The sequence below is a fragment of the Gopherus flavomarginatus genome, chromosome 6 (assembly GCF_025201925.1).
Source record: "Gopherus flavomarginatus isolate rGopFla2 chromosome 6, rGopFla2.mat.asm, whole genome shotgun sequence".
NCBI classification, from domain to species: Eukaryota; Metazoa; Chordata; order Testudines; family Testudinidae; genus Gopherus; species Gopherus flavomarginatus.
In genome coordinates, this window is record NC_066622.1 from 125553761 (window position 1) to 125580326 (window position 26566).

The following is a 26566-nucleotide window of genomic DNA, read 5'->3' on the forward strand; positions in this document are numbered from 1 at the left end:
TAGAACTTGTGTTTAAAGCTATTTAAACGCCAGATTACTTTGTCTTTAAGACCTTTCCAGGATCACCCAGTGTTAATTGGGAGAGCTCTAATTCCTTTCCAACTGATTCACTTCCCCTTAATAGCTGCACTCTGCCATCGCGATTTTCTCTAGTATAAATGTCTCTCAGTGCTCTCCACACACCCTTATAAACCTTCTGCTCCCGAGCTCACGCAGCATTACTGAAGTCCTTGGACTGACTTTGCCACTCTGTGCTTCCTGCAAAGGTGTATTTCATAAACTAATGCAAAATAGGGGAATGATAGCTTACGGCTGCCATCTTGAATTCACTCCCGCCAAAGAACAAGTATTTGTGGCAGCTTTTAATGGTTTTAAAGCTTTGTTCAAATATCCTTTTATAGCAGAAAAGAGAAACATTAACACCTTCAATATACTCACCAGTCCATGCTTCTCAGCTGAGTGAATTCAGACAGCAGCTGAGGTTCTGTAGTTCCTGTGGGACCCTTCTAAATCCTAGGCTTGGCTGCATTGTGCCATTGCATTTTGACACTGTGAAGAGAAAGAGGCTGATTCTAAATGGAATGCATTTCAACACTTTCCATGAACTAGAAGCTACCCTTTAAGGAACTGATTTGACCTACCTAAGTGACTGGAATTACATTGAGCTGATCTGTGATTCAATACCCATGACAAGCAGAGGTAACAAAAATGCTAAACTATGTTTGGGTTTTAGGTCCGGCTGGAGTCTTGGCCACATCAGAATCCAAATCCATGCCAGTGTTAGGTTCAGAATCCAGTACAGCACAAACAGCATTGAACAAGAAAACTCTGGAGGCAGAATTCAGCTCCAAAACACCTGAGTCGGGCAAAGAGTCTGTTCAAATGAAGGGAAATGCAAGTTCTAAGGTTACATTTCAGTAAGTAATGCTATATATGGACATCCAATCATATGTTAATGCCAAACCTGTTTCACTGGTGTATATTTATGCCATTTACATCACTTGGTTAATCAGGAAAAAGTAAAATATGTAACAGCCCATACAAGTTATCTCGCAGTCCCACTTGGAGATTGAACTCTCCATTATAACAAAGCTCTTCTCATCCTAGAGTCAGTGAAGGTACTGCCCAGAGATATTCAGGATCTCTTGCTACAAAAAAGATAATGGGACTTTTTGAGGAATAGCAAAATGTTTCACTTGAGGTGTTTTCTCCATTCTCAATAAAGAAGAGGGGATGCATGTGGGCAGTGTATTCTTGGTTTTAAAAAACAAACAGCCAGTTTGTAAATCCAACATTAGTATCAAATAAACCTGACGAATTGAAAAGTGTTTGTTTTGGTTTTTGCCCTCAATGGACCAAAAGGAATGCACATTTTCACAATCTCAGAATAACATTTACCAGCAGGAAATGGACCTGTCGAACTATCCGGAAGTCAGGATTTAGCTGCTGAAAGAAAATGTAGAATGAGATACTATTTTGGCACAACAGACAGAGGATTCTTTTGGTAAACAGATTGAAGCTTCAAAGTGCCATTTAAGCATCAAAGAGTTAATCCTGCTTCAGAAATATACATTTCAGACGGATCCGGTTGAGGATCAGTTTGTTTTATAACAATGCAAACCCCTTTTTGAAATTAGTCTGCAGATTTGCTTTAGTTCTCTTGCCAGGATGTTTGTCAGGTAGTCTGTCACTTAAAGAAAAAGGAAATAGGTGAGACAAATCAGATCAGCAGAATATTATAATCATGGTTAATTAAACCTCTGATTTCCTGTTCCATCAGTAGAAAAAGAACACCTATTCTTGTAGGTCTCCATGGCTTAGTTCAAAGGGGAGAATCAGGACAAATGAACTGGAAATTCAATTCAGATATATTTTTGGTGAACTGGTATTTGCTTTATTCTCTTGTTGGTGCTTTTATCTCTGTCTCTCTCTTTGGTTTTTGTTTTGTGTTTTATTTAGTGAAAGGCCTTATATCTTTTTTGTGCCTCATCGTTTTATTTAATCCTGACTGAACTTTAAAAGCAAATTTCCCTCTCCAATCAGGTGTCTTCCTCCACTGAAATATATTCAATATGACTCCTTAACAGAAGTATGAGCTATACTTACTCTGTATCTTTCTGATTTCAATTTGTTTAAGAGTTAATTTGACCTCAACAGTGTAGCTGTATTTTTTTTTTAAACCAATACCATGAAACAGAGTCAATTCAGTAGAGGTGAGTTAATTTCTGAGAAACTCTGCATTGTTAGTCTATAGATTTTTACCATTTTGAACAGATAATCTTAATCAGAAAATTCTGTGACTCTTATCACCTTTTGTCTACCTTTTATTCCACCAAACTAAGTGGAAATTACATTTGCAAGAAAGGAAATGAAATAGTTGAAGGCCCAAGGTCTTGCAGAATGCGTGGTGAATTGAGAGTGAAAAGGATCTTGTGTTGACAGTCACAGTTGTTATGTGCTATAAAAGCATATATGAAGCTTAATTTATTTTGCAGTTTGCCTATTCTGTAGGAACCTAAAAGACACATTTAATTTTAATCTCTCTGTTAATGCACCAATACAGATGCTGTGGGCCAGGTTCTCTAGTGAGGTATGCTGTTCCATTGGTGTAAACTGGCTTAATGGGGGGAACCGTCCCAAAGCTATTGTCAAGGAGGATCCTCCAATGGAATACAGGTGGTGTAGGGACTCTTGTGCTGTTCCCCCTTCGTGCTGCTGGGCTGGGAGGGAAAAGAGGACCTGGTCAGGATGCCTTGCATCATACTGATACCTAACGGCATTTTGGTCCATTGGGGTTGTTCACAGCCAGGATTAGTTGGAGCAGCCCATAGGCCAGGGATCAGCAACTTTGGCAGACGGCCTATCAGGGAAATCCGCTGGCAGGCTGGGACGGTTAGTTTACCCGCAGTGTCCGTAGGTTCAGCCGATCGCAGCTCCCACTGGCCGTGGTTCGCCATTCCAGGCCAATGGGGGCTGAGGGATGTGCTGGGCACCACTTCCCACAGCCCCCATTGGCCTGGAACAGTGAACTGCGGCCAGTGAGAGCTGCAGTTGGCTGAACCTGCAGACGCTACAGGCAGGAGCGGCTCCAGGGTTTCTGGCGCCCTAGGCAGAATTCGGGGGGCGGCATTTTGTGTGCTCCCCATGGGGCGCGCAGGAGCTTCCAGTTCCGCTCCCATCCTGGCGCCGAAGAAGGACCCTCTGCCGAAATGCCACAGGCGACAGAGGCAGTCATTGAGCCGCTCAGTTGCCTGCCGCTGTTTTCCACGGCACATTGGCCAGAAGGTCCTTCTTTGGCAGCGCAATGGGAGCGGAACCAGAAGCTCCTGTGCACCCTGTGTGGGGTGCACAAAATGCCGCCTCCCGAATCCTGGTGCCCTAGGTAACCGCCTAGGGTCGCCTAATGGAAGCGCGGGCCCTGGCTACAGGTAAACAAACTGTCTCCATCCGCCAGCAAATTTCCCTCATGGGCCATGGGCCAAAGGTTGCCGATTCCTGCCCTGGGCCCTAATGTATGTTGCTTCGGAAGGAGGACTCAAGTCAGGGCAAAATCATTTTGCTGAACACAGCTGACAACTTGATGCTGTAATTAAGCAGCATCCTAGATTTACTTCCTGATTAACCAGGCTGGTAAGAAACAAACAACACTCTGCTTTGACCAGACACCTAAGCAAGAGGTACAAGCAAATTATCAACTGTCACCTTCCTTCCCACCCAAGATAAGTGGCTTTATCCATCTCATTACCATTTACATTTCTTTAAACTGACAAAAGTTTGACCTTTATTATTGTTTTCAGTGTTTTGTCAGACCACCTACAGTGCACCCTGCCATGCAAGAGTACAGGTTCCCTAATTACAGGAACTCTCTTCCCATGTAATCTGTTTTTCTGTGGTTTGCTCTAATTTTAAATGTAAAGATCTATAGCATCCCTATCAAAAAATCATGTAAACAGTCCGGCATGGTGTATTGCTTTTTGCTTCATTGTCCGAGTGGTACTTAAAGAATGTTAGCTAATATTAAAGGCCCAATTCTGTAACCTTTACTCATGTTGAGTAGCTTTTACTCATGTGAGTAGTCCCATTGCAGAAGGGAATCATGTAATCAGTGAAGGCCCAACCTTGCAATCCAAACACATGAATAATTTACTGACACTAGTACACTCACGCCTCACTGAACTCAATGAGAGTTTTGCCGTTGACTTCAGTGCGGCCAAAATTTCACTCATTGTCTTAAATGGAACTAAACATGTGAATAAAGTTACTTGAGTAGAAGTGCTTACAATAGTGACTTAAAATAAAGTAACTGGAGTACTCTTATATATGTAAGCGCTCCACAGTCTGAGCCAGGATTCTAGAACTGGGCCTCACGTGAGTAGGTGCAAGTCAGTTCTAAAACATCCCTGCAAACAGACAGACTGATCATATTTCAGAATTTGGAAAAATTAGTTCAGAGTACAACGCTTTGTTTTTCACTATCAGTCCAGTGATTTCAATACAACTGGTTAACAAAGTGAAGGCTAGAAGCTGTTAATAAGCTGGTTTGGCATCGGGTTGGGGGCGGGGGGGGGGGGGAAGGCGAAGGAAGGAATGGGTCACAAACAGAAATTGAGGGCCTTAGCTCAACTTTAAGATGACTCCCCATACAACTGTCCTTTCAAACATTTATCCCAGCAGGAGTCTAATTTAATGGCAATTCCTCAAGAGAAACTAGTTAATGTTGTGTTCGGTTGGAAGCCAAGGGAGTTCCCATGGCTCCCGTGGTGTGTACACACAAAAAGGAAAGGTGTGCCTCGCTCTTCCTTTTTTTTTTTTTTTTTGCACTTAGTAAACATTTGTTTCCAGGCAGTAGATGACTCAGTTAACAGAATGAACCACACAGAGGGGAAGGCTTAATCTGATGATTTTATACAATTAAAGGATTTGTTCTCCTTCTCTCAGCTGTAATCTTAGTACCACTGAATTGTCTACTGACACTGCAGGAAACAGTTCGGCCTCAGCGAGACACAGCTACAAAGGTTTTCCGTGTGCAGGTTGAACATGGACAATTAAGCTTGAACAACAAAATGAGGAGGACAATGGGATGTTCTGGAAGTTAGAATCTTCTTATTTTTAACAAATACTTTTAAAAGTAGCTGACATAGATTCTGTGTGTGTGTGTGTGTGTGTGTATGGTGTTTTTGTGTTGCATATGTGTCTGTGTCTGTATAATGAGTAAAAATACCCTAAATTAGAGTGCTGAACTGAAACAATATTCAAAACCATTCCATTTCAGTGACTTTCACCGATTATTCAAGTACATGCTACGGCAGGCATAAAAGTGACAATGGTTTTTAGGTGGTTTGAAAATCCAGCCCGCTGATTATGGAGTATTTCTAAAAATTCTGTTCTGTTGAGCGTTAAATTCCTTGTAGCTAACTACTACCTGCCTAGGTTTAGGAAAGAACTTCCAACATGGGCAAGGTATTCTATGATTGTCTGTTAGAAGATTTCTTTCTCCTGGTATTGGCAACTGTCAGACATAGGAAAAAGGAATGGCTGGACCACTGTTCTAATCTACTGTGGCAATTTCTACATTCCTGAAACTCACATTTGAAAAGGACTAGAGTGTAAAGAAGGTTTTATGAACTCTATGTACTAATAAATCGGGTGTTTGCCTTTAGTCCTTCGCATTTTATTCACTTCTCTGCTGCAGATTCTGAAATGTTTTCATATGCATTTCTGCGGCACTTGTTATGCTCACGCTCTAAGGGTGAATTTACTTGCCAGCTAATGTCTGCCACACCTCTGTAGATGGCTACAGTGGGCCTGTGCTTCCCTAAATAGCCTGGTGCAGAAGGGGGTCGCTGGGTCCGGAGACAGGTTACTGATCTGTGATTTGGCCCAAATCCCTGTCTTAGGGAGTTGTAAAGGGCACAACGGTTGGAGTAGTAACCTCTGGAAAGTTGCATTGCAGCCTTGTCACCTGCCTGTGGATTGAGGGAGATAAATGTCACACATACTGACACCCTGTTCAGTTCTGTGCATAAAGCCCATTAATTTAAGTTTTGTAGTAGAGGAATGAATTTTACCTTAGTTTCTGGAAGAGGTTGTAGGGAAGTTTTTCTTAGTAGACGTGACAAACAAAGTCTCAGAGACAAGCTTTGCGTAGCTGGAAATCATCTCTCTTTCACTAACAGAAAGTGGTCCAATAAAACATATTGCCTCACTCTGCTTGTCTCTCAGGCCCGACCTGGCTACCACAACACTCAAAACCGAACCTGAGTCGCAGTTTTGGTTTCTAGGTAGTGTAAACTGCAGTGTCCCACAATATGATGGTAATCTAGTCCACAGCTATCATAAAGCTTCAAACCGTGTTTAGTTTTGCATGAGGGTAACACACTTTTTTTCAGGGGATTTTGCTTCGATGTGGTAAATTAATAGGGAAATCCTGAAATCATGGTTAGTGTAGAATTGTGTTAATGTCATCAAAATGTGGGATCAAAACATCAATGTTTCAACATTGTTTTTTCATTCTCTTAATGTTGTCGTTTTGGGCTTGTACTTTTGCAAATGATCAAGATTCTGTCCAGACATGTATTTAGAAGTCTTTGGCTTTTAATGTCTATAACAAAATGATATAATTAACAGAAAATCAGATTTAAATAATCTTAAAGTTACAGTGCAAACCAGTAACAGAAAGGAAAATCCACATCAGAGCTGACAGAACTGGTCCTCAGTTTGTCCTGTCATTCTGCAGCTGCCCCCAAGGTCAGAATCATTGCAAAAGCCACAGTGGCACTAGTTCTCAGATGGATTGTCAGTCATAACTCTTTGTTTTACTGCTTTTGTTGGCTTGTGTCACGGTGTTAATGTGGGTATTTTTATGTTAAAATTACAAGTATTCCTGCTCGAAACTGCAGGGGAGCTGACATATTAGACTGTCAGTTATATTACTGTTTATCATGTAAAAATGTATTTAGGTTTCGTATAATTGATTAGAAACATTTAGTCGCTTTGAAAAATGTAATATGTGCGGATTTAAGCATTATTGTTATGTAAATACGAACTCAGAGAATATTTCCATTTTCAACACACATTTGCACAACTAATAATTTGAGTTTGACATCCAAAATAAAATTCTGAATGGAAAGAAGCTTTGTATAGAGCTGGACGTAAATTTCTCAGTCGGTTGGATTTGTAGTAATATATTTTTTTAAAAAGGCAGTTAACCATATTATGCACTAATTGCTCTCCCAAGCTTTCTTTGTGGCAATGAAAGTTGGTAGTTTTTTAATTTTTTTTGACAAAGCATGGAATTTTCTTTGCCTTTTTAAAATGACTATATATTTACTCTTGGGCTGAAACTTTATCATGTCCAATTTCTGTTCTATTTGAACTGTTAAGAGTGAGATATTTAATGGGATTTATAATTTAAACAATAACACTCCCTAACAGCAGTCTTGACAAACTGGTGTAGCTGTGTAAAGGATTTGACGAAAGAAATACTAGTAAAATGAACTGTGAATGAATAGTCATTCTTCTTTTACATTAGAAAATATAACACTGGACTTAATCACTGGATTTGTCCATTAAACTATTTTATATTGACAGATTTAAATCTTTCATTTTTCTGTCCTTGAAAGTGGTAAATATGATTGCAGTTTTATCCATTTTTATTGTAAGTGAAACAGACTTCAGAGTGTTTGGCTGTGCATCAGTTGTTGGATGGCTGCCACGCACTAATGCAGACTCCCTGCTGTGAGCCCAGTGAAGAATTATACTTTGATTCACCAGATTGTATTAAATAGTCCAGCTGTTGAGATTTGAAAGATAGTTACCTCCGAAGTGAAATAAAAATGAACGTGGCATTTATGGCTTTGACCATTTTTATAGTGTTGAGCAATCAGCTTTTCAGAGGTAGCACTTTCTAAAATAACCCTCTTGTAGTTACACTGCTCTGAAAAGTTTCATTCACTATAATGTTCAAAATATCCCACCTTGTATTTTCAGCAAAAATAAGCTTGAGTGAGGCATAATTTGCATAAAATAAGCATTAGTTTCCTTGTTAATTTTGTGTGTTTTGACTATATTCAAGTGCGTCTGCAAATGTATCTATTAGTGCCAATTTCAGAATTAATTAACTTGTACTGAAGCTCTTATGTTAGACATGATGCTTGTGAAAGTGGAATTTCACTAAATACAAACAACGATGTGCTGTTTGAAATGTAGATGCACAACATTCGTCTCTTGCGTAAAACAGATGAGAAATTTCACTCTTAAGGTGTGGAATACAAACCTTCAGTGCAACTTGCCATTTCCGTGACTTTACTTGCATCAGTTCACGTTGCAGAATTTACTACTTCCCTGTCAGTCAGGTAGGAGCCCATGAAATCTCATCACTTGAGTTTCAGTTGCTGAACGAGGTGTCCCCTCTCCCTGTTGTCTTTCTGTCTCAGACAGAACAGTCACATGAAAGTGCAGCTCATAAGAGATGGAACCATCACATTCACTTCTTTTCCTTTAGTAGATTCTGGTTTTTCCATTCAATACTCAAGTTCACTTACTGGCAGCATGGAGATGCATTGTTGATTGTGTTGGAGAAAGGCAAAAAATGGCTCCAGGCAAGTATGTGCAGCTGAACCCAGCATTTATGTATAGTTGGCCCCTCCATGAGAGCGGAGTCACCAACTTGTTGGTGAATCTAGGGCTTATCTATATTTGGGATTTTTGCACTGATGTGGTTCATCTGCCCATGCTTACCTAATCACAAGGATGTAGCTGCCCCAAGTACACCCCTTCCATAATCTCTTTTAGGCTAAGTCATACCCGTGCTAACCCTATTCAACACTGATGCAGTTTATCTACACTAGGGGTTTGCATGCATGTAACTTCACTAGTACAAAACTCCCTAAAGTAGGCAAGCCCTTACAGTTTGCTTTGTGATGGTCTCCCTAGGCAGGCACCCACAAATATTCTTCTTCCTGTGAGAATCTCCCCACAGCAAATTATCAGAGTATAAGCCTATCCCAAAAAGTGTAGAATCTGGGCCTATTACCCTCTGCATGTTAGTGAATCTCATGGCTGGATTTTCAAAAGTGTTCTACGTTGAGAATGATGCAGAGTGGTGAGCACAATTTGAAAATCTGACCATCTAGGTCTCTCTACCAGAGTTTAGGACATCAGAGGCTGTGTTCATCCTCTTCAAGGATGCAGAATGCAGATGTGGGACAAGAAGCCAGGTTTTTCCTACTTTGCCACAAGATTATGGTGTGAAAATCCCGAGTTTTATTTACTGCCATCTCCCTGGCTGACATGTAGAACCTAAAACCTGGGGTCCAGCTATGAGCTGGTGTAGAGAGATCACAGAAAAAAGAATGTGACTAAAAAATAACTTTCTCCTTCATAGTCTGAAAGCCCTTGTTTGCTGCTGTATAACTTAATTTTTCCTAGTTTACTTCTTAAATTCATAGTGTTTTTAGTATATTAACTGATTATTATACTTGTGTGTCATTGTCTGTACAATGTAACTGTCTTGGTCATCCATGCTGTTAATAATTTAAATACATTTCTGCTCACTTTTGTTCCAAAAATGTGATAAAGAAACCTTTTATCTGTGTATTTATTTATTCTACTTTTCTTCCCAGGTCACCTAGTTATGTGGGAATTGCAAGAAAAGCTGTTAGCAGTGAAAATCAAATGGAATCCATTGTAGTTTTAGATCCTGTTTCCACCAGTGAAGAACAAACCAAAGACCAGATGCCTGAAAAAATCATAAATCAACACAAGACAAAAGAAGAAAAAAATAAACAATTATATAAAGAAACTAGTGTTGATAAAGCAAGAGAGCCAGGCAGCTCCAACTGCTAATTGATATGCTAAAAGGCTGAGACTTTTGGAAGTCCTTCTCAGTAAGTGTAAATTGCTTAAGTGAATTGGCAAGGGCTATATTCTGCACTCAGAACTATACTCAGTAATAGCTTACTGAAATGGCCTATTGTATGCAGTTTTGTTATAGACATTAGTAGGTTACAACTCAAAATCCCTTTTTGTTTTGGTCTCGTATGTGTATTTGCCTAGATAATTGGTTACTCACAATATTGTTTTTTAATGTTATCAAAAAATCCCAATTTTTTTTTAAAGCGTTAACAACTGGACACTTTGTAAAGGCCGAAAAGGGACTGATCCAAAGACCACTGAAGTGAGTGGAAAGGCCCGTCTCTGATTTCAGTGCGCTCTGGATCAGGCCCTAAGTAGGTAATCACACAAAAGTACCTTTCCTCATTTAGACTGGGTAATATCAATAAAAATCAGTTTTAGAGACACTGCCTCAAAAATGTTTTGATACCTATTTAATACAGGGCTTCTGCTGATCTCCTTCTCACTAACATCTCCACACAGGCTATTTTAAATCATTTTAAAGCACAAACGTGAAACAATCTCTCCAGTAAACGGTTGACACGAGCAGGGGAAACAGGCAGTGCAGTTTGCCAGTTTGGTACCAGGAGTTTTGCTAACTGTTTCTAAATTTAGAATGTTAAACTTCCTTAGCCTGTGGGAATTGAAACTCTGTTAAGATCTGATCCTACTTCCATTGAAATCATTGGAAAGACTCCTATTGATTTCAGTGGAGTGAGGTCCTCAATATAGAGTGTGACAGGAAAATAATGAACAAGGCCCAACCCTGAAAAGCTGTGCCTATGTGGACATTCCGCTTGCCCTTTACTGGATCACAGTGTGACAATCCATTCCTCCACATCATTACACATGTGCATAGGAGTCCATTGTAGTCTGGCTTTAATAAGCCAACTCGTGGTTCTGAACCAACTCCCGCTGAAGTAGATGTAAATCCTTTTGAGTTGAAGATGAAGGATGGGCCTGTGGTTAATGCACTGGGTTGTGAGTCAGGAAATCTGGATTCTGTTCCCAGCTCTGACACAGTTTACTATATGTTGTTGAGCAAATCACTTAATTTTTCTGTGCCTCAGTTCCTGTCTTGTTCTCCCAACTTTTGTCCATCTTGTCTGTTTAGATTGTAAGCTCTTCAGGGCACGGACAGCACGTAGCAATGAGGAGATCTGAAGTTGGTTGGAGCCTGTAGGGGCTACTGTAATAAATAATAAATGTTACTGGACTCCTTTGAGTAAATGTCTACAGGATTGGGGCGCTCTCAGTCTTGCAATTGATCTGCACTCAGAGCTCCCATTGACTTCAAGAGCAGGTCCAATATTATTACTTATACACAAACTTACAACGTGGTCTTTGTAAGCCTTCTACTGTGGTGGCATGAGTTGTGTTATCATGTGATAACACAAGTACCACATTTTATCACAGCCTTTCTTTCCAATGAAGATAGAGCCACAGGTATATAACTTACTCTTCACTACCAATCCCCACTCCTTAGACGTTTTTAAAAATTAGCACAATATTTCACAACTTGTCTACTACGTTGAACAAACAAATGTAATCAGGGATTTTTTTTTTAATTTAAATTGAAGATTGGTGTTACTGATGTTGAGTGGTAATATACTTGAATGCACTATTTGATTTTTTTTTTAATGCCCATAAGAAACAGTGATAGTATTTTAACTATTGAAAAGGATGAATCTGTTAAATTTGTTCGCTTGGCTTTGCATGGAGCTGTCTGGTGCTTCTCTTTTAGAAAGAAAATGATAGTCATGAATTTGGTAATTGTGCCTTTTTTTTTTTTTTGGCATGTTTGCTAAGCAAATCTTGGGGTTGATCTAATTAGTCAACTAAATGTATTTCCTAACTTTGGGGAAACTTGTCATTTTCTTGTATATCTACATTTCTGTGGCTTTTTTTAGTAGATAATTTTACACTTAGGTATCTGTTTGCTTACACTGAATTTGAAATGTAAAATTTTATAAATGTATTTTTCCTCAATTTATTACTACTGCTGTATATGTTAACTGCAAGCTGTCCTAAAACAGATTTTTTTTAAAAAAATACTTTTATGTAAACTATTTCTGTTACACTGATATAAATTATTTCTTTTCACTGTTGCTTATTAAAAATCTTACTGACAGTTTCCCAGACACTGTGAAATCTTCGTTGTTATTACTTACTGGAAAATGGGGTAACCTCTTCTACCTGTGCGAAATGCAGCTCTTTTTGTCGGCACTTGGGGCTTACACTGATGTAACTGGCCATTAATTATTAGAATCAGGGTGAAATTCCTGATGTACACCAGGCTGATGAGAGGTGTTGAAGACGTGTTGTGTGATGAAATAGCGTTAACAGTCAAGTTTCTTTGTTTTCATGAAGTGTTTGCTTATTACTTGTTCATAGCTGTTTGTTCTTAAATATAAAGCTTTGTCTATTGATTTGAAAATGATGCCTGTTATTGTTTAAAAAGTAAATATAGTTATGTAGAGTGTAGAGAAAATAATGCTATTAAAACATCCAGTACTCCAAAATCTTGTTTTAGAGATGATAGGTCAGATTTTCAAAAACTTCTCACTACTGGCCTAACTCTGTTTCTACTGAAGTCAGTGGGAGCAGAGATAGGTCAGTGTGGAGCCATTTTTGAAAATCCCACACAAAGTATCTTCAGATAAGTGTTATTGGAATATCTAAAATAAGAAATGACTTACTTTGTAGGATTATTTTGTATTACAAATTTACCCTGGCTAAAATATATACAAAGAAATACAAACACTTATTTTAGTAATGCAGTGTCTTGTAGCAGGACTAGAGAGACAGGGTGAGTGACGTAATAGCTTTTATTGTACCAACTTCTGTTGGAGAGAGAGACAAGCTTTTGAGCTTACACAGAGCTGCTCTTGGTCTGGGAAAGGTACTCTGCGTGTCACAGCTAAATACAACGTGGAGCAGATACATCAGAATTAGAGACTAATAAAACATGCGTAGGTACAAAAACTCAAAATAGGATGGGTTTGAATGAAGACAAAGTATCGGTAATCACTGAACTTCAGGCATTTAAAAACAGTTTATTGTTAGTTAGATGCCAGGGTAGAATTAATGGCAATCAAACAAGTGAAATTTGATTCACTGAGAATTCACTAGAGCCTTATTGCATCTGCACGAGAGGGAAATCCTTGCAACCATGTGGAAACTTAAGTCTGGTTCCAAACAAGCACATGATCCCTTCCTCACAGATCTAATGGCGTCATCAGAACCTAAAACTCCAAATTTAGGATCCACTCCTGTGTGGTGCTGAGCACCTTTAACTCCTGTTAACTTTAATGAGAGTGAGTTGAGGATGCTCAGCACTTTGATATCACCTTAGTGCCAAGCTGTCAAGGAAATATTGATGGGTCCAAGTTGGTAGCTTCATTGAGATGCAGTGTACTACCATGTAGGGAAACAGGATTTTGGTCCTGGGCCAGCAGAGGCTGAGAATGCTCTGAAGGCCATGGGTCCTGCTCCGTGGTAGGGAGTGCATCAAGAAGTTCTTCCACTGTTAGTACCTCTTCAGCAAAATCAACAAATTCATGGTTTTCTCCTGAACCTGCAATGGAAAAAAAGTTTCTTGATTGTCCTAAACAAACATGCAGACACTACACTAGATTTAAAAAAATATAATCCCAAATGATGCATGCATTATATTTAATTTACATAAGTACACAGTTTTAATATTAATAAAAACTCACTACCTCCCTGGGGTCTGATCTGCAACTGACAGAGCAGCTAGGCCAGATTGTTAAAGGTATTAAGGTGCCTAGAGATGCTGATAGATGCTTAATGGGATTTTTCAAAAGTGACACGGCATCTAACTCCCAGATGCCTTAACACTTTTGAAAATCCCACTAGACACCTATCTGCATCTTTAGGTGCCTAAATACCTTCGGCAATTTGGCCCTTAGAGTCTAATGGGGCTAAATGCAGGTGTAGCAGTTCACCCGTACACTTGGTTGGTTGCAGGATCAGAACCTTGGTCCATATCAGCCTGTGTTAGTTAATTTTCAGGGCAGAGTGGTAGGTCCATCTCTTTTCCCTGATCTATGTGGAGATGGGAGTAGTTAGAGGTGGATGTGGATTTTGCTACTGGGGTTTATTAATGCGAGAGCAGTGTTATCTGCAGGAAACTGCTGAAGTTTATGAGGTGTATTTTTAAGTATTTGTCAGTGCTTGGTATCTTCTGTTTAGTGTACTAAGTACTGCGCACTAAGATACCCATGAGCCAGTTAAGTTCATACCACTGTAGTTATCTGCCCCATCACTTGAAATGCACATAAGAAAGGTTGTGCTGCACGTGCATGTTCAGCTAAGTCCCTCTCCTAGTAAAAGGGACATGGTGAACTTATATTTGGGCTATTATATTACTGTATTTCTGTTAGTTGTTATAGTTTTTACATATGTGTAAAGTAAATTGATTTCATTGATTTTTTTTTTCATAGTCCCAGCCAAGACCAATGCAAAAATGGTGATGGTAGGGAAGTAAGTAATGTGTATATATATACTTAATAATCTGAAGTGTTGTTAATAGGTAAACATTTTATTTACCCCCCAAAAATTAAATTGGCTGTGTTCCTTTAGCTGCCTCACCCTCCGAATTGAACATAAGGAAGGCTATTACACTTGTAAAGAACATGTAGAGTACATGGTTGCTGACAGTTATACATATCGTAGACTATAAGAAAAATCTAGAGTCAGTGTAAGTATAAAAGAATGAAAATGTATCACATGCTACACGTGAATATAAAGTTGTGTGAAAAAAATTTGAGATATTAGTCAAGAAATAATACGCTATCAAAGGGTTAAAGATTTTGGGCTTTTATTCTCTCACTTACACAGGTAAAAATCAGGAGTGACTCCACTAAAGTTAGTGAAGTTATACCAGCATAAATCCGGTGTGAGAGAAGATGCAGGCCATGTCGTGCATCCTGGTACTTAGAAAGAGCACAGCCAAGGTTGCACAGGCATCCTTAACATTAGCATTTCCTGACTTTTGAGTGCTTATTCATGCAACCTGAACTTTCTCAACATAGTTTTTGTGAAGAATATTACTGTGAAATGGGTTGTAAACTGAAGCTTTGGTTGTGACACATCTGCTTTTGGCTAAAATTTTCTGTGAGGAGAAACCTTAATTAAATTTAAATTAGATTATCATCTTATTTTTGCCAACATGGGCTTGAAGATTCTAACCAATTAATTCTTCTGAAAAATGTGATGTAAGCTGCTCCTCAGTAAGGGGGGACTATTTTAACATTCAGGTAAACAGATAATCCATTAGGACAACAATATACGTTGTGGCAAGTGCCATCCTAGTTTTTTGTCATTGCTTATTTATAGTCTTTTCATTCCTTTTCCCTCCCGTGGAGCAGTTTCAATCATTCCTCCTGCAATCTTTGTTCTCTTATTCATTGCAAGCTGAAAACAAGTAAGAAAGAAGCTCATACGCAGTGTTCCATTCTTGGCCAGTTCTTCCTCTATAGCAAGAAGGCGGTTGTATTTGGTCACCCTTTCTCCACGGGAAAGACCTCCCAACTTGATAAACCTGGCACCCAGGCCAACAGCCTTAGGACAAAAAAGTGCATTTTTTAAAATTCCACAGTTTAGCAATGGAAGTTGCTTTCTTCCTAGTTATTTAACTTGGTGTCCTAAGGTAAATCCTACTCACAATAATACTTCTCATCTTTCTATGTGGGAATAAAACCTTCCTTTAATTAAAGATGTAGTTGGAGTTGCACACTAATCACTGTCATAAGATGAAATTTTATTTGCAAATGCAATGTCAATACAAAGAGACTATCAGAGCTAAGATGTACTATACAAGATTGTTATTACTACTCAGGTATAATTTCAGTAATTCATTTACATTTTCACAAACTAATGCAAGCAAATAGATAATACACACTTTTAAGTATGTTCTCTTTATCCTCCTTTGGCAATTTTCTTGCTTTTTCAAAAAAAATAAAAGTTCAAAGATTAACTGTCTGTAAAAGGTGACTTTCTAAGGAAAAAACCCTTTTAATAGATTATATGCCTTTCTCCTAAATACCAGTTCATGATAAAAGCAATGGTTTAGCAATTCTGCAACTGAACAGCTTTCAATACATACCAGATCTACAAGGCTATCATCAGAAGATTCTCCAGCTGGACTTCCTAATATGGCAATATGTCTTTGACCTATATAATAAGAGACTTTAGCCTTCATTAGGAAATGTTTTATATATTTCACAAAAATATAGATTTAACTTTTTATATATTAATTCTTTTGGCTCACTCTGAGGTTAAATACAAATAGGGGAAAGATGGAGTAAATGTCCTCCTGATAGAAAAGTACACAATAATATCAGTTGCAATATAATACCTGTCTGAATTTTTATTATTTCTCCTTTTACCTTGCTAAATCTATTTCTTTTCAGCCTGGCTAAGGTGACACCTAACATCTGTGCTCTAATTCTTATAACTACACCTCTACCTTGATATAATGCTGTCCTCGAAAGCCAAAAAATCTTACCATGTTATATTAAACTTGCTTTGATCCACTGGAGTGCGCAGCCCCTCCCCGTTTCCCCCCCGGAGCACTGCTTTACCACATTATATCCAAATTCGTGTTATATCGAGTTGCATTATATCGAGGTAGAGGTGTACTCCAGGCTAAGTTGATCATTCTGGCAATGTATTCCAGATGGTAGAATAGGTTTCTAGGTACTGTATTCTAATTCTAAATGTATTCTCTAGCATAGCACAAGAGATTCCTCTTCACTATGAAAAAGAGCCCTCCCACCTGGTGTGATTTAAATCCTAAAGTTCACTATTCATTGATTTTTGACATGGTGGTTTTTCATTTTGTTTTATTTTAGGGAGGAGGCGAACAGTTAGATATATGCAAATGTATCCATTTATAAAGTCTCTGGGAACATATAAAGAACAAAACAAGATATTGACAAATGTAACCCCCCACAAGTATTACGTACAGTAACAACCAAGGGTCAATAAAAAAGAATCCTTAATTTAGCTGTCTAGATTACATTTGTGGACCAATCTGGTTTTGTTTGTTTGTTACAGGTAACATTTCAGCTTCCTCCAGTTCAGCTTTTGTTTGTTTTTTTGTTTTTCAATTCTGGTGTCTGAATATATAAAGTTTAGCCATAGCTTGAAAATACATACACATTCCAGACATGCACAGTATCACTCAGGTACATTTGAAGCACTGGAACATATTATAAGGATTCATTAAATATTTTCAGAATATATGAACTCCTCCTACATGTATTTGGCAATCAAGCCATGAGTTTTAATTTCTTTTAACAAGCACGTCCTAAACTGTCAATGGCTGTATTTAAATGTGAAATATTACATATTTATAGATTGCATAAATGTAGCTGTCTTATGTATTCATTATTGGGTTTTGAAATTCAGACTTTTCCACTACTCACCTTTTAGAAGTCGGGTAAGTTCTGTGAGGTCAGATATCTTGGTTTGATTTGTATATTTTATTATAAGACCACTGCATTTTGGTACGTTTATATTTTGATCCTCCACAAGTTTAGAAATACTTTTGGCTGCATCTTCTGCAATCAAATAACATCTGGAACCAACAGCATTACATATATTGCTCCATTGCTGGCCATCCTGGGTAAACAGTAAAGTAAATGATTAGTTGTTTAAAGGACAAATTTAGGAAAACAATCAAAAAAAATATTGAGGGGTGAAAATAAGGTGTGGGGAGGCATAGGGAACACCAAGCATGAAATCGTGACCTCACTAAAGTTTATGGCAAAACAGCCATTGACTTCAGTGGGACCAGGATTTCACCCCAGGGCTATCAATTCACACAGAGAAATTATTTTTATTAGCAGACACAGATCAAATATATCACTGGCATTTTGTTTGGCTGTTGGGATTTTGCTAAAGGCAAGAAGAGAGCTAGTCACAGGTAAAAAACATCAGCTCTCTCCTGCAGACTTGGTTAAAAGAAAACTAATGGAATATAAAATAGTTTCCAGTCACTTGATCCAATATAAAATATGGTTAAATAGCTGGAAATTATTTATTTTAAAATCCCTATCATTTAAATATGAAATAGTGAAACAGGAAGTAGCCATATAATCAGCCTGATGACATGTATCAAGACAGGAAGATAAGAGCTGCAGGCAGACTCAGAGAGAACAGCAAATAAAGTTTGCCTTTTTTCTGTTCACAAATTATCTGTGAATAGGTTGTAAAATTCTCAGATGTATTTGAGATTTGTGAATTTCCTCAGTTCATAATTCTTGCCTTACCAATCACACAGAATCTGTATCTGTAATTAGAAATTTGCCCTATGTAGGGCTCCAATTCAGCAAAGCATTTAAGCACATGCTTAAGTCACATTGAAGTTAATGGCACTTAAGCACATGCCTAAAGTTGAACACTCACTAAAGTGTTTTGCTGTATAAGAATGGATGGATGAAATAGGTCCAGATTAGTGATATTTCTAAAATGCCCAAATGTTTGTGGCAAAGCTGTGTTGTGAATAAGCTTTGTCATTTGTTAAATACTGAACTATTGTAAGCTCTTCCATATTCAATTTTTGATATTCTGGCAGATTTCTATATTGAAAGCACATAACTTCATCACAGCAGCTGTCAGGGGAAGTTGGAAGTTTGGGCAGCTAAGGAACGATCTGGACTTCTGGCACCACAGGAAGGGCGTGAGTCAGTTTAGAACTGTGAGAGAAGCAAAGCTAGCTATAAATTTCTGTTAGGATGATCAGCAATTAAATTGTTTTAAACTTTCATATTTAAATGGTCACCTTTAGGTTTCAGAGTTAACAACTCATTGAGATGAATGGGGCAGTTCACTCCTCTCAGAGCTATTGTTTCAGGCTATGAGCAGATTCAGAAAGACAACATTGCATTGGTTTACCCTTGGTTCACATTTGTAAGGTCTTCTTCATAAGCATGAAGGCTAGAAAGATGCATTGTTTTTAAATGAAAGCTTAGGGATTTGGTGCACAGTTCTTCTCCAAGGGATAGATTCCACATTAAATGATGTGGCTGCAGAACTGTGGAAAATATATTTACATGGCTACAGTTGGGTTTTTGTCTTTCTGAAATATGGCATACCTAAATATTAACATCACTGGAAACAATGATAAAACCATTGATATTTAAATTTATAAAATCTGTCCCTTTCATCCATATACATGTATCTTAATATCATATTTAATATTGTTCTACTTAATTATGATTAATTGGCCACATCCATTTATCTCTTCTAATTTTGATTTTATTGGTAGTTAAATCTAATGTTAATATACTCCAGTTAATTCTATGTGGTTCTACCACGCCTTTTAACTCTGTTGAGCAGCACTGTCAAATATAGGTTTATATTGCAGTATGAGTGTAAATGTTGGTGCAATAGTATCATAGCAACTTATTTCATTACTAAATTATTCTTAGGAATACAGCTATGTCTAAATCTTTTTTCCTGCTGCACAAGTAGTTTTTCATTTTTGCAATGTATCTAAAATACTCTATGAGCACCGAAGAAAGGATGTGTAATTAAAATGAGAGCGGCTTAGCAAGTTGAATCTGCCAGAACTTCATTTTCATTTAATTCTTTAAAACACATTACGTATTGTATATCTGCATTATGCTCACACTAATCAGGATTAATTTCTGTCAAGTGTCATGTCAAATGTATATAAAGTAAGGGCCATTATCACCAATTAGTGGACATGTGAATAAAGTCTGACATAAATTTTCATTGTGTGTCTCTCCAAGAGAGTGAAAAATGCCACTTTTTCCTTATGGTTTTAATTTTTGGTAAACCATGCCCATGGTTCCTGATGAGTACACAAGGCCTGTGCAGAGAGCTAACATACGGCCTATGCATCACATATGTATAACTTAAGCTCTCAGTATGAGGATTAAGTAGGATATAGGTGGTGTATAGATGGTGTACTGGCCCTCTGGATAGGAGTGAATTTCACCCACGAGTGTTTATGTATGACTTCTTATTTCCTTTAGAAAATATATTTCCCAGAGCATAATCTAAAAGCTTTCAAAATATCTGTCTTACCTCTTTCCTCAGGGGATCTATTAATGCAATAATTGAGGGGTATTTATTAATTAGGTCCACATACATATCGACCATTTCATCAGGACTCTTGAGTGTTCCAGTCAGTATTTCATATTTTCCTTTGGTCTAAAAACATAAGTTAAATGTGTAAAGGAAAAAAATGGTAGCAATTTTGTGGTAAACAATTTTCACTGCAGTCATGCAGATCCAGTGGCCATAAAACCCTCCCGAGGTGAGTGCAGGGTACACGGCCCTTATTTCAGTCCAGAGACCATTAGCTATTTACTCAGGCTTTGTGTGAGGTGCATGGAGTTTACCTCATGCTATTTTTATGTCCTAGGCAGTGTTGCCAACTCTCCTGATTTTATTGTGAGCTTTACACTATTTGGCATTTTTCTGAAAGCCTCTGCTGCTGAATAAGACACTACACAAAAACTTTTTTTTTTTTTTGTGAAAAAAGTTTCTAGCCCTAATGGATGCAGAAAAAAGCTTGAAAACATGAACTGAGTGCACACTAAAGGCTCAGAAACAAGAGGGCAAAGAAAAAGAAGCAAAATACATTGTTTTTATGCCACACTTATGATTTGTGGGACCTGACTCACGATTTTGGCACACCTGAGGTTGGCAACACTGTCTAGGTAGTGGTAGAATTAATGGCAGAATGACAAACTAAGGAGAAGTTTTAGCTTTCATCTCTTTCACACACCATTAATGTTATGACAGTTCCCGTTATTTAATCATTTAAGGTTCTGTTCATTTTAAAATAGGATTTCTGGGTGTGCCAAATTGACCTCAGTTGGCATGGTTCCTGTTACACACCACAAGCATCTTATAAAATGTCTGATATTAAAAATGAAGGGTTTCTGTCACTGAAAGCAAAACATTAAAAAATGCATTAAATACTAAGCCAGACAGAACAGGTATTTGAGTACATCTACGCTGCAAGAAAAACAAAAACAAAAAACCTGCAGCAATGAGTCTCAGAGACTGGGTCAATTAACTTGAGTTCACAGGGCTTGTGCTACGGGACTAAAAATAGCAGTGAAGACATTCTTGCTCAGGCTGGAGCCTGGTTCTGAGTCTCACCCCCCTCACTGGGTCTCAGAGCTCAGGCTTCAGACCCAGCAGGAACACCTAGGCTGCTATTTTTACCCTGTAGCACAAGCCCACATCTGAGACTCGCTGCTGCAAGTGTTTTTGTCGTTTTTACAGAGTAGATTGTACCCTACACTTGATGTGTGTATAGCGTTAAAGCATAACAGGTGTTGTACAATAAAATACAGGGTCGGGGGGGGGAGAATAGTGTGAATGGATTACAGCAGGAATCCATTACTTTGCAGAATATGAAGATATTTAGACATTTAAAGACAAAGTGAGTGGTGGAAGCTAGGCATATAATCTGCACACTGATATGAATGAAGGCTCTTTTGGAAACTTGGACTCACATCTAGTTTAGATCATAAGTGAAATGAATTTGGCTTGCTTGATTTAACTAGTAGTGAATATTTATCCATTAAAGCATTGCTAAATTGACAAGGATTGATCAGAAAAGTCTCAAATAAAGAAAAATAGGAGTAATGCTGGCTGGCACAATTAGCCTTTCAGTGTTTAAATTCTAAAGGCCACCCCGTGAATAATGGGCCACACCCCACATGAAAAGGGATGGATGATTTAGTCACAACTGTCCCAAGTGTCTCTAAAGCAAGCCACAGCTGCTATGCCAGGTCATATACCAGTGTGCCTTGCTCCACACAAGGTTTTATTCCTGGGTACCCATTCTGTTAGTAGGCATGGGTATGTCTCACTACACTAGCTGTCCCTTGTTCTCCATGTTCATGTGCAGAGTCACTACAGAGCTCTGCTGCACAGTACACAAGGGGATGAGACAACTGAGTGGTCTCCCTGAAGCTTGCTCCCCTCCACTCACCCATAACATTTTCTGCTGTGTTGGGTGGTGCACACCACAGGGGGCTACATGTTCAAAGCCTCATGTATCGGGGCAGGGGACTTGTCTTTGTTGTATGTGTGTACACTGCCCAACACAATGCGGTTGTGACATCTACGTGCTACCGCAAAACAAATAAGAAACAATAAGCAATCACTTTAAAATCAGTTAAAGAAGAGATATTAAAAATAACTTACATAGTCCATCAATTCATGAGCAGCACAGTTTATTGCTAAATGTACATCTGTTCCTAGTTCCAGACCTAGATTCCTGCAAGCTGTTTGCAGTAAGATCAGAGGTTGTTCCAGACTATCGCACCCTGTTATTAAGCACCCCAAATGGGATATTCTCTTTAAAACTGATGGCTGGAAATAAAACAGAAACAATGTCTGTATTAACATATATGTAGCTACAGGACAGTAGGATTTCAGACAACCTCAGCTCAGAAAAATATAATGTTCTCCCTTCACAACTGATACTGAAAACCTTATGGACAATACCCTATATAAGGAGAGGTTACCAAAAGCTGGTCCATGGAAGGAAGGCTAGTCTGTGGAACTATGGCTGGTCCCAGGGTTCTGGCTCACCTGTTTCCAGCTGCTATAGTTCATTAAAAGACCACCAAAATACTGTAAAAGCTCTCTTAATATTGCCTTTCCACATAAGCAAATTTTGTAATTGCCAAAAGTCTGTTATGAAATTACAAATGGAAGTTGGTCTGCACATCTGAGATTGCCTTGTGGATCCCCTCCCCAGCAATCTCCATTAAGAAGTGGTGCATGCTATGAAAAAGTTTTCCTTGCTGTAGATTATGCCTTTTCCACACAACTGTTTCCTTTTCCTTCCAACTATCATTTAAATTTTAAACTCACTTCCCACTCAGTTATCCTTGTCCGTTACCCCAACGTGACACCATTGGAACGTTCAAGAGGTAGTACAGCTCTTTCAAGCCTTCATGAGGAAACAAATTGTTGCAGGAAATATAGCTATGTTATGGTCTTTATCGTGTTGAACATCGGACAAAATGTTTCTCATGTGGGAATATACTAGCCGTAAACAGATTTGTACTAAATCAAGTGTTTCAGCTTTGCTTTGGTGCTTAATCAGCTACAAAAATTGTGTTGCTTTATAAACTCTACTGCTATGAATGTTATGTAATAAATGTAGCTGTGTTAGTCCCAGGATATTAGAGAGACAAGATGGGTGAGGTAATATCTTTTATTGGACTGACGTCTGTTGGTGAGACAGACAAGCTTTCGAGCTTACATAGAGCTCTCCTTCAGAGACCTCATGGGACTATGTCTATGTAATAAATGCTTCTTTCTTAACAACAGGTGTATGAACTTCGGGCTCTCCCGGCTCTACCCTGATGCAGAGCCTTTGTACTACAAATTCATTTGTGAGTGCTCTGTCCCACAATGGAATTTGGACTCCATATGCAGTAGCCCCTGCTTATCAGCAGGTTACAGCACGTACTACTGAATATACTAGCAAGTACAGCTGAAATCTTAGACTGGTAAACTGATGCTACCACCTAAACAGATTGAGCACAGCTGATCTGAATAACTACAATAGCTGTAGACCTGGGACTCTAAAGAATGACATCATGACGTTGCTAAGGTAACTCAGCAGAACTGGGTTCCATTGAGGAAGAAGTTAGTTGGAATGTGACAGTCTCTCTGCCTAAACTCAAGAGATCTTGAAGGAGTAAGACCCATAAGAAGGAGCAGAAGACTAGCTACAGAGACTGAGTTGGGGACCTTCTCTCAAACATAAAATTTGGAAAGATGGGTACAATTCAGATTACTGTGAGATAGAGAGTCTTGTACCAGGATGGAAGAAGTGAAAAGGCAATTTATTTCACTCATAGTTATCTAGATACAGCATTAAGATAAGAATATGATCCTGGAATGGATAGTGCATGAGTGAAGCAGTCCACCTGAATGCTATCATATTCCCAGAATAAGGCTTAAGTTTGTATTTTCATATGATTTCTCTAAATAGTTTCTTTTCAATTTCTTTATTTTTGCTTCCTCCTGAGGCCTGGTCTACATCTAAAACTTATGTTGACCTAGCTATGTCACTAAGGCCTGGTCCACACTACAGCGTTAAATCAATTTAAACAGCGTTAAATCGATTTAACGCTGTACCCGTCCACACTACAAGGCACTTAAAATCGATTTTAAGGGGTCTTAAAATCGATTTCTGAACTCCTGCTCAACGAGAGGAGTAACCCTAAAATCGATATTACTATATCGATTTAGGGTTAGTGTGGATGGAAATCGAAGTTATTGGTCCCATTCTTTTACTGAGCTACCCAGAGTGCACCGCTCCGGAAATCGATGGTAGCCTGGGACCATGGACGCACACCACCGAAGTAATGTGTCCTAGTGTGGACGCGTAAAATCGATTTTATAAAACCTGTTCTATAAAATCGATTTTATTAATTTTGATTTTACTCTGTAGTGTGGACGTGGCCTAAGAGAAGTAGTTAAACTGACCTAAGCCCCAGTACAGATACTGCTAAGGTTATGTCTATGCTGCAATCAGACACCCGCAGATAGTCTGTGTCAGCTGACTTGGGCTCACAGGGACTGGGTTTGCAGGGCTGTTTAATTGCGGTGTAGATGTTCAGGCTTGGGCTGGAGCCTGAGTTCTCAGACACTTCAAGTGAGGAGGGCCACAGAGCTCAGGCTCCAGTACAAGCCCAAATATCCACACTGCAGTTACACAGTCCCTTGGCCTGAGCCCTGCAAGCCTGAGTCAGCTGATGCAGGCCAGCCACTGAGTTTTAATTGCAGTGCAAACATACTCTACATTTATGGAAAAATTATTCCATCAACCTAGCTACCACCTCTTGAAAGGATGGATTAACTACAGGGACAAGAGAAAATGTCACTGTAACAAGTGTCTATACTGGGGTAGGCAATCTATGGCACGCATGCTGAAGGCAGCACGTGAGCTGATTTTCAGTGGCAGTGATTTCACACTGCCCAGGTCCTGGCCACCAGTCTGGGATGCTCTGCATTTTAATTTAATTTTAAATGAAGCTTCTTAAACATTTTAAAAACCTTATTTACTTTACATACAACAATAGTTTATATATTATAGACTTGTAGAAAGAGACCTTCTAAAAATGTTTAAATGTATTACTGGCATGCAAAACCTTAAATTAGAATAAATAAATGAAGCTCGGCACACTTCTGAAAGGTTGGCGACCCCTGGTCAATACTATGAGGCTATTGCAGTACAGCTGCAATGCCGAAGCTGTGCTGTTGTACCATCTGTAGTGTAGCCAAGCCCTTCGACATCCGTCTCATATTTCATCCTTGTGAACTGTTTAAGTAAAGCAAAAAAGTAGTCTAAAATTCATCTGCCCTAGAAAACAGGCTGTTTGAACCAGGATGTAACAGGGACTCAGTCTTGAACTGCTATAGGCTAAATGAGTGCCTGCTAGCATTGCGTTATGTACAGACACAAAGAAACAAAACATAGAAGTCCCTTATATGAATGATTTAAATTACTTAAAACAATGTGCTTTTTGATAAAATAGTATATTGACATTTCATTCATTATGAGGATTTATCTACTGCACAGCCAACTCTCAAAATACCATTTTACCAACCACTTCAGGCTAAAAAAGAATTCAACCAAAACACTCTTCTATATTAAGCAAAAGTCCCAAAACTTCAGTATAACAATCCTCACCCCAAAATCCATTGCTATTTTAATAGCTTTGATTTTAATTGTTTATAATACCTAAATATAAGCTTGACAATACAATTTTCTACTACTTTCAGAGAGGTGTGGTAAATCAAAGGTAGAGCGGTTTCCCAGGTAATTGTGCTGCCAGGGATAGGAAGCAACACACAGGGACAATCTTTACATGCAATTGTCTCAGTAATCTATGTAGTGAGAGGGTCATGCTCTCTGCCTCCTCACTGGCCTCCCAAATCCCTCCCCTATGCATATAATGCATCGGGGTCTCCATGTGATAAACCATGTGGAGTACCCCCTCACGTTTTTTGGGGGGGAGAGAAGGCAGTGTTAGCTAATAGAATCCAAAAAACACTTCCTATTAGATTATACAAAATGTGTCCTATCTGGAATTTAGAAGTCTTGACTTTGACCTTTTAAAGTGGCCACTGTCAATGAACATTTTAGAACGTAGAATGTTTGGGCTTCCTGTTGTTCATAATAATCCTCTGGAAGCTTAAAACTAAAATCTATTTTCTTACCGGAGCTTTTTTCACTGCACTACGCGCGCTGCCTTTTTTACTGTCTGTTAGCTGAGGGTTGGACTGATGGCATTGAAGAAAAGCAATGAAGCAGTTTTGTTTGGGAAAATCCAAGAATTACATAATTATTTCACGGAGAGAAAAGAGAAAAAAAGAGTTGATCAACTTTGATCTCATAACATTAAGTGCACTCCTTTAGGTTAGAAAACAATTTGGAAAACACAGAAGAGGAGTATTCTGTGTACAATACAAAGTAATGATGTTGTTTTATTACCACACAATAACTCATCTCCAAATGTTCATTTCAATGAAGAATGTGCATTGCTGCTTTTTCCAGAGAATTTTCACTTTCTGTGCCAACTGCATATGTGCTCCCAAAAGTGTGGATCTGGACTGACTATGCACA

General features: G+C 38.6%; 2 protein-coding genes across 4 annotated transcripts in view; one reads left to right on the forward strand and one right to left on the reverse strand.

Annotated features, from left to right (window-relative positions):
- Positions 1–11963, forward strand: part of SHTN1 (shootin 1) — a 99717-nt gene extending 87754 nt beyond the window's left edge. The window contains exons 16-17 of the mRNA XM_050958994.1: positions 734–917; positions 9624–11963. Of these exons, the coding sequence (XP_050814951.1) occupies positions 734–917; positions 9624–9846 (407 nt within the window). The 3' untranslated portion in view covers positions 9847–11963. The remainder of the gene's footprint in view (positions 1–733; positions 918–9623) is intronic.
- A 1275-nt stretch (positions 11964–13238) lies between these two features.
- Positions 13239–26566, reverse strand: part of ENO4 (enolase 4) — a 31890-nt gene continuing 18562 nt past the window's right edge. For 2 of the 3 annotated variants that reach the window (XM_050958995.1, XM_050958997.1), the window contains 6 exons: positions 22120–22287; positions 19978–20103; positions 17349–17544; positions 16025–16092; positions 15363–15480; positions 13239–13471 (listed from right to left, as the gene is read on the reverse strand). In XM_050958995.1, coding sequence (XP_050814952.1) covers positions 13260–13471; positions 15363–15480; positions 16025–16092; positions 17349–17544; positions 19978–20103; positions 22120–22287 — 888 coding nt within the window. In that variant the 3' untranslated portion in view covers positions 13239–13259. The remainder of the gene's footprint in view (positions 13472–15362; positions 15481–16024; positions 16093–17348; positions 17545–19977; positions 20104–22119; positions 22288–26566) is intronic. The other variant, XM_050958996.1, reaches the window with a different exon arrangement.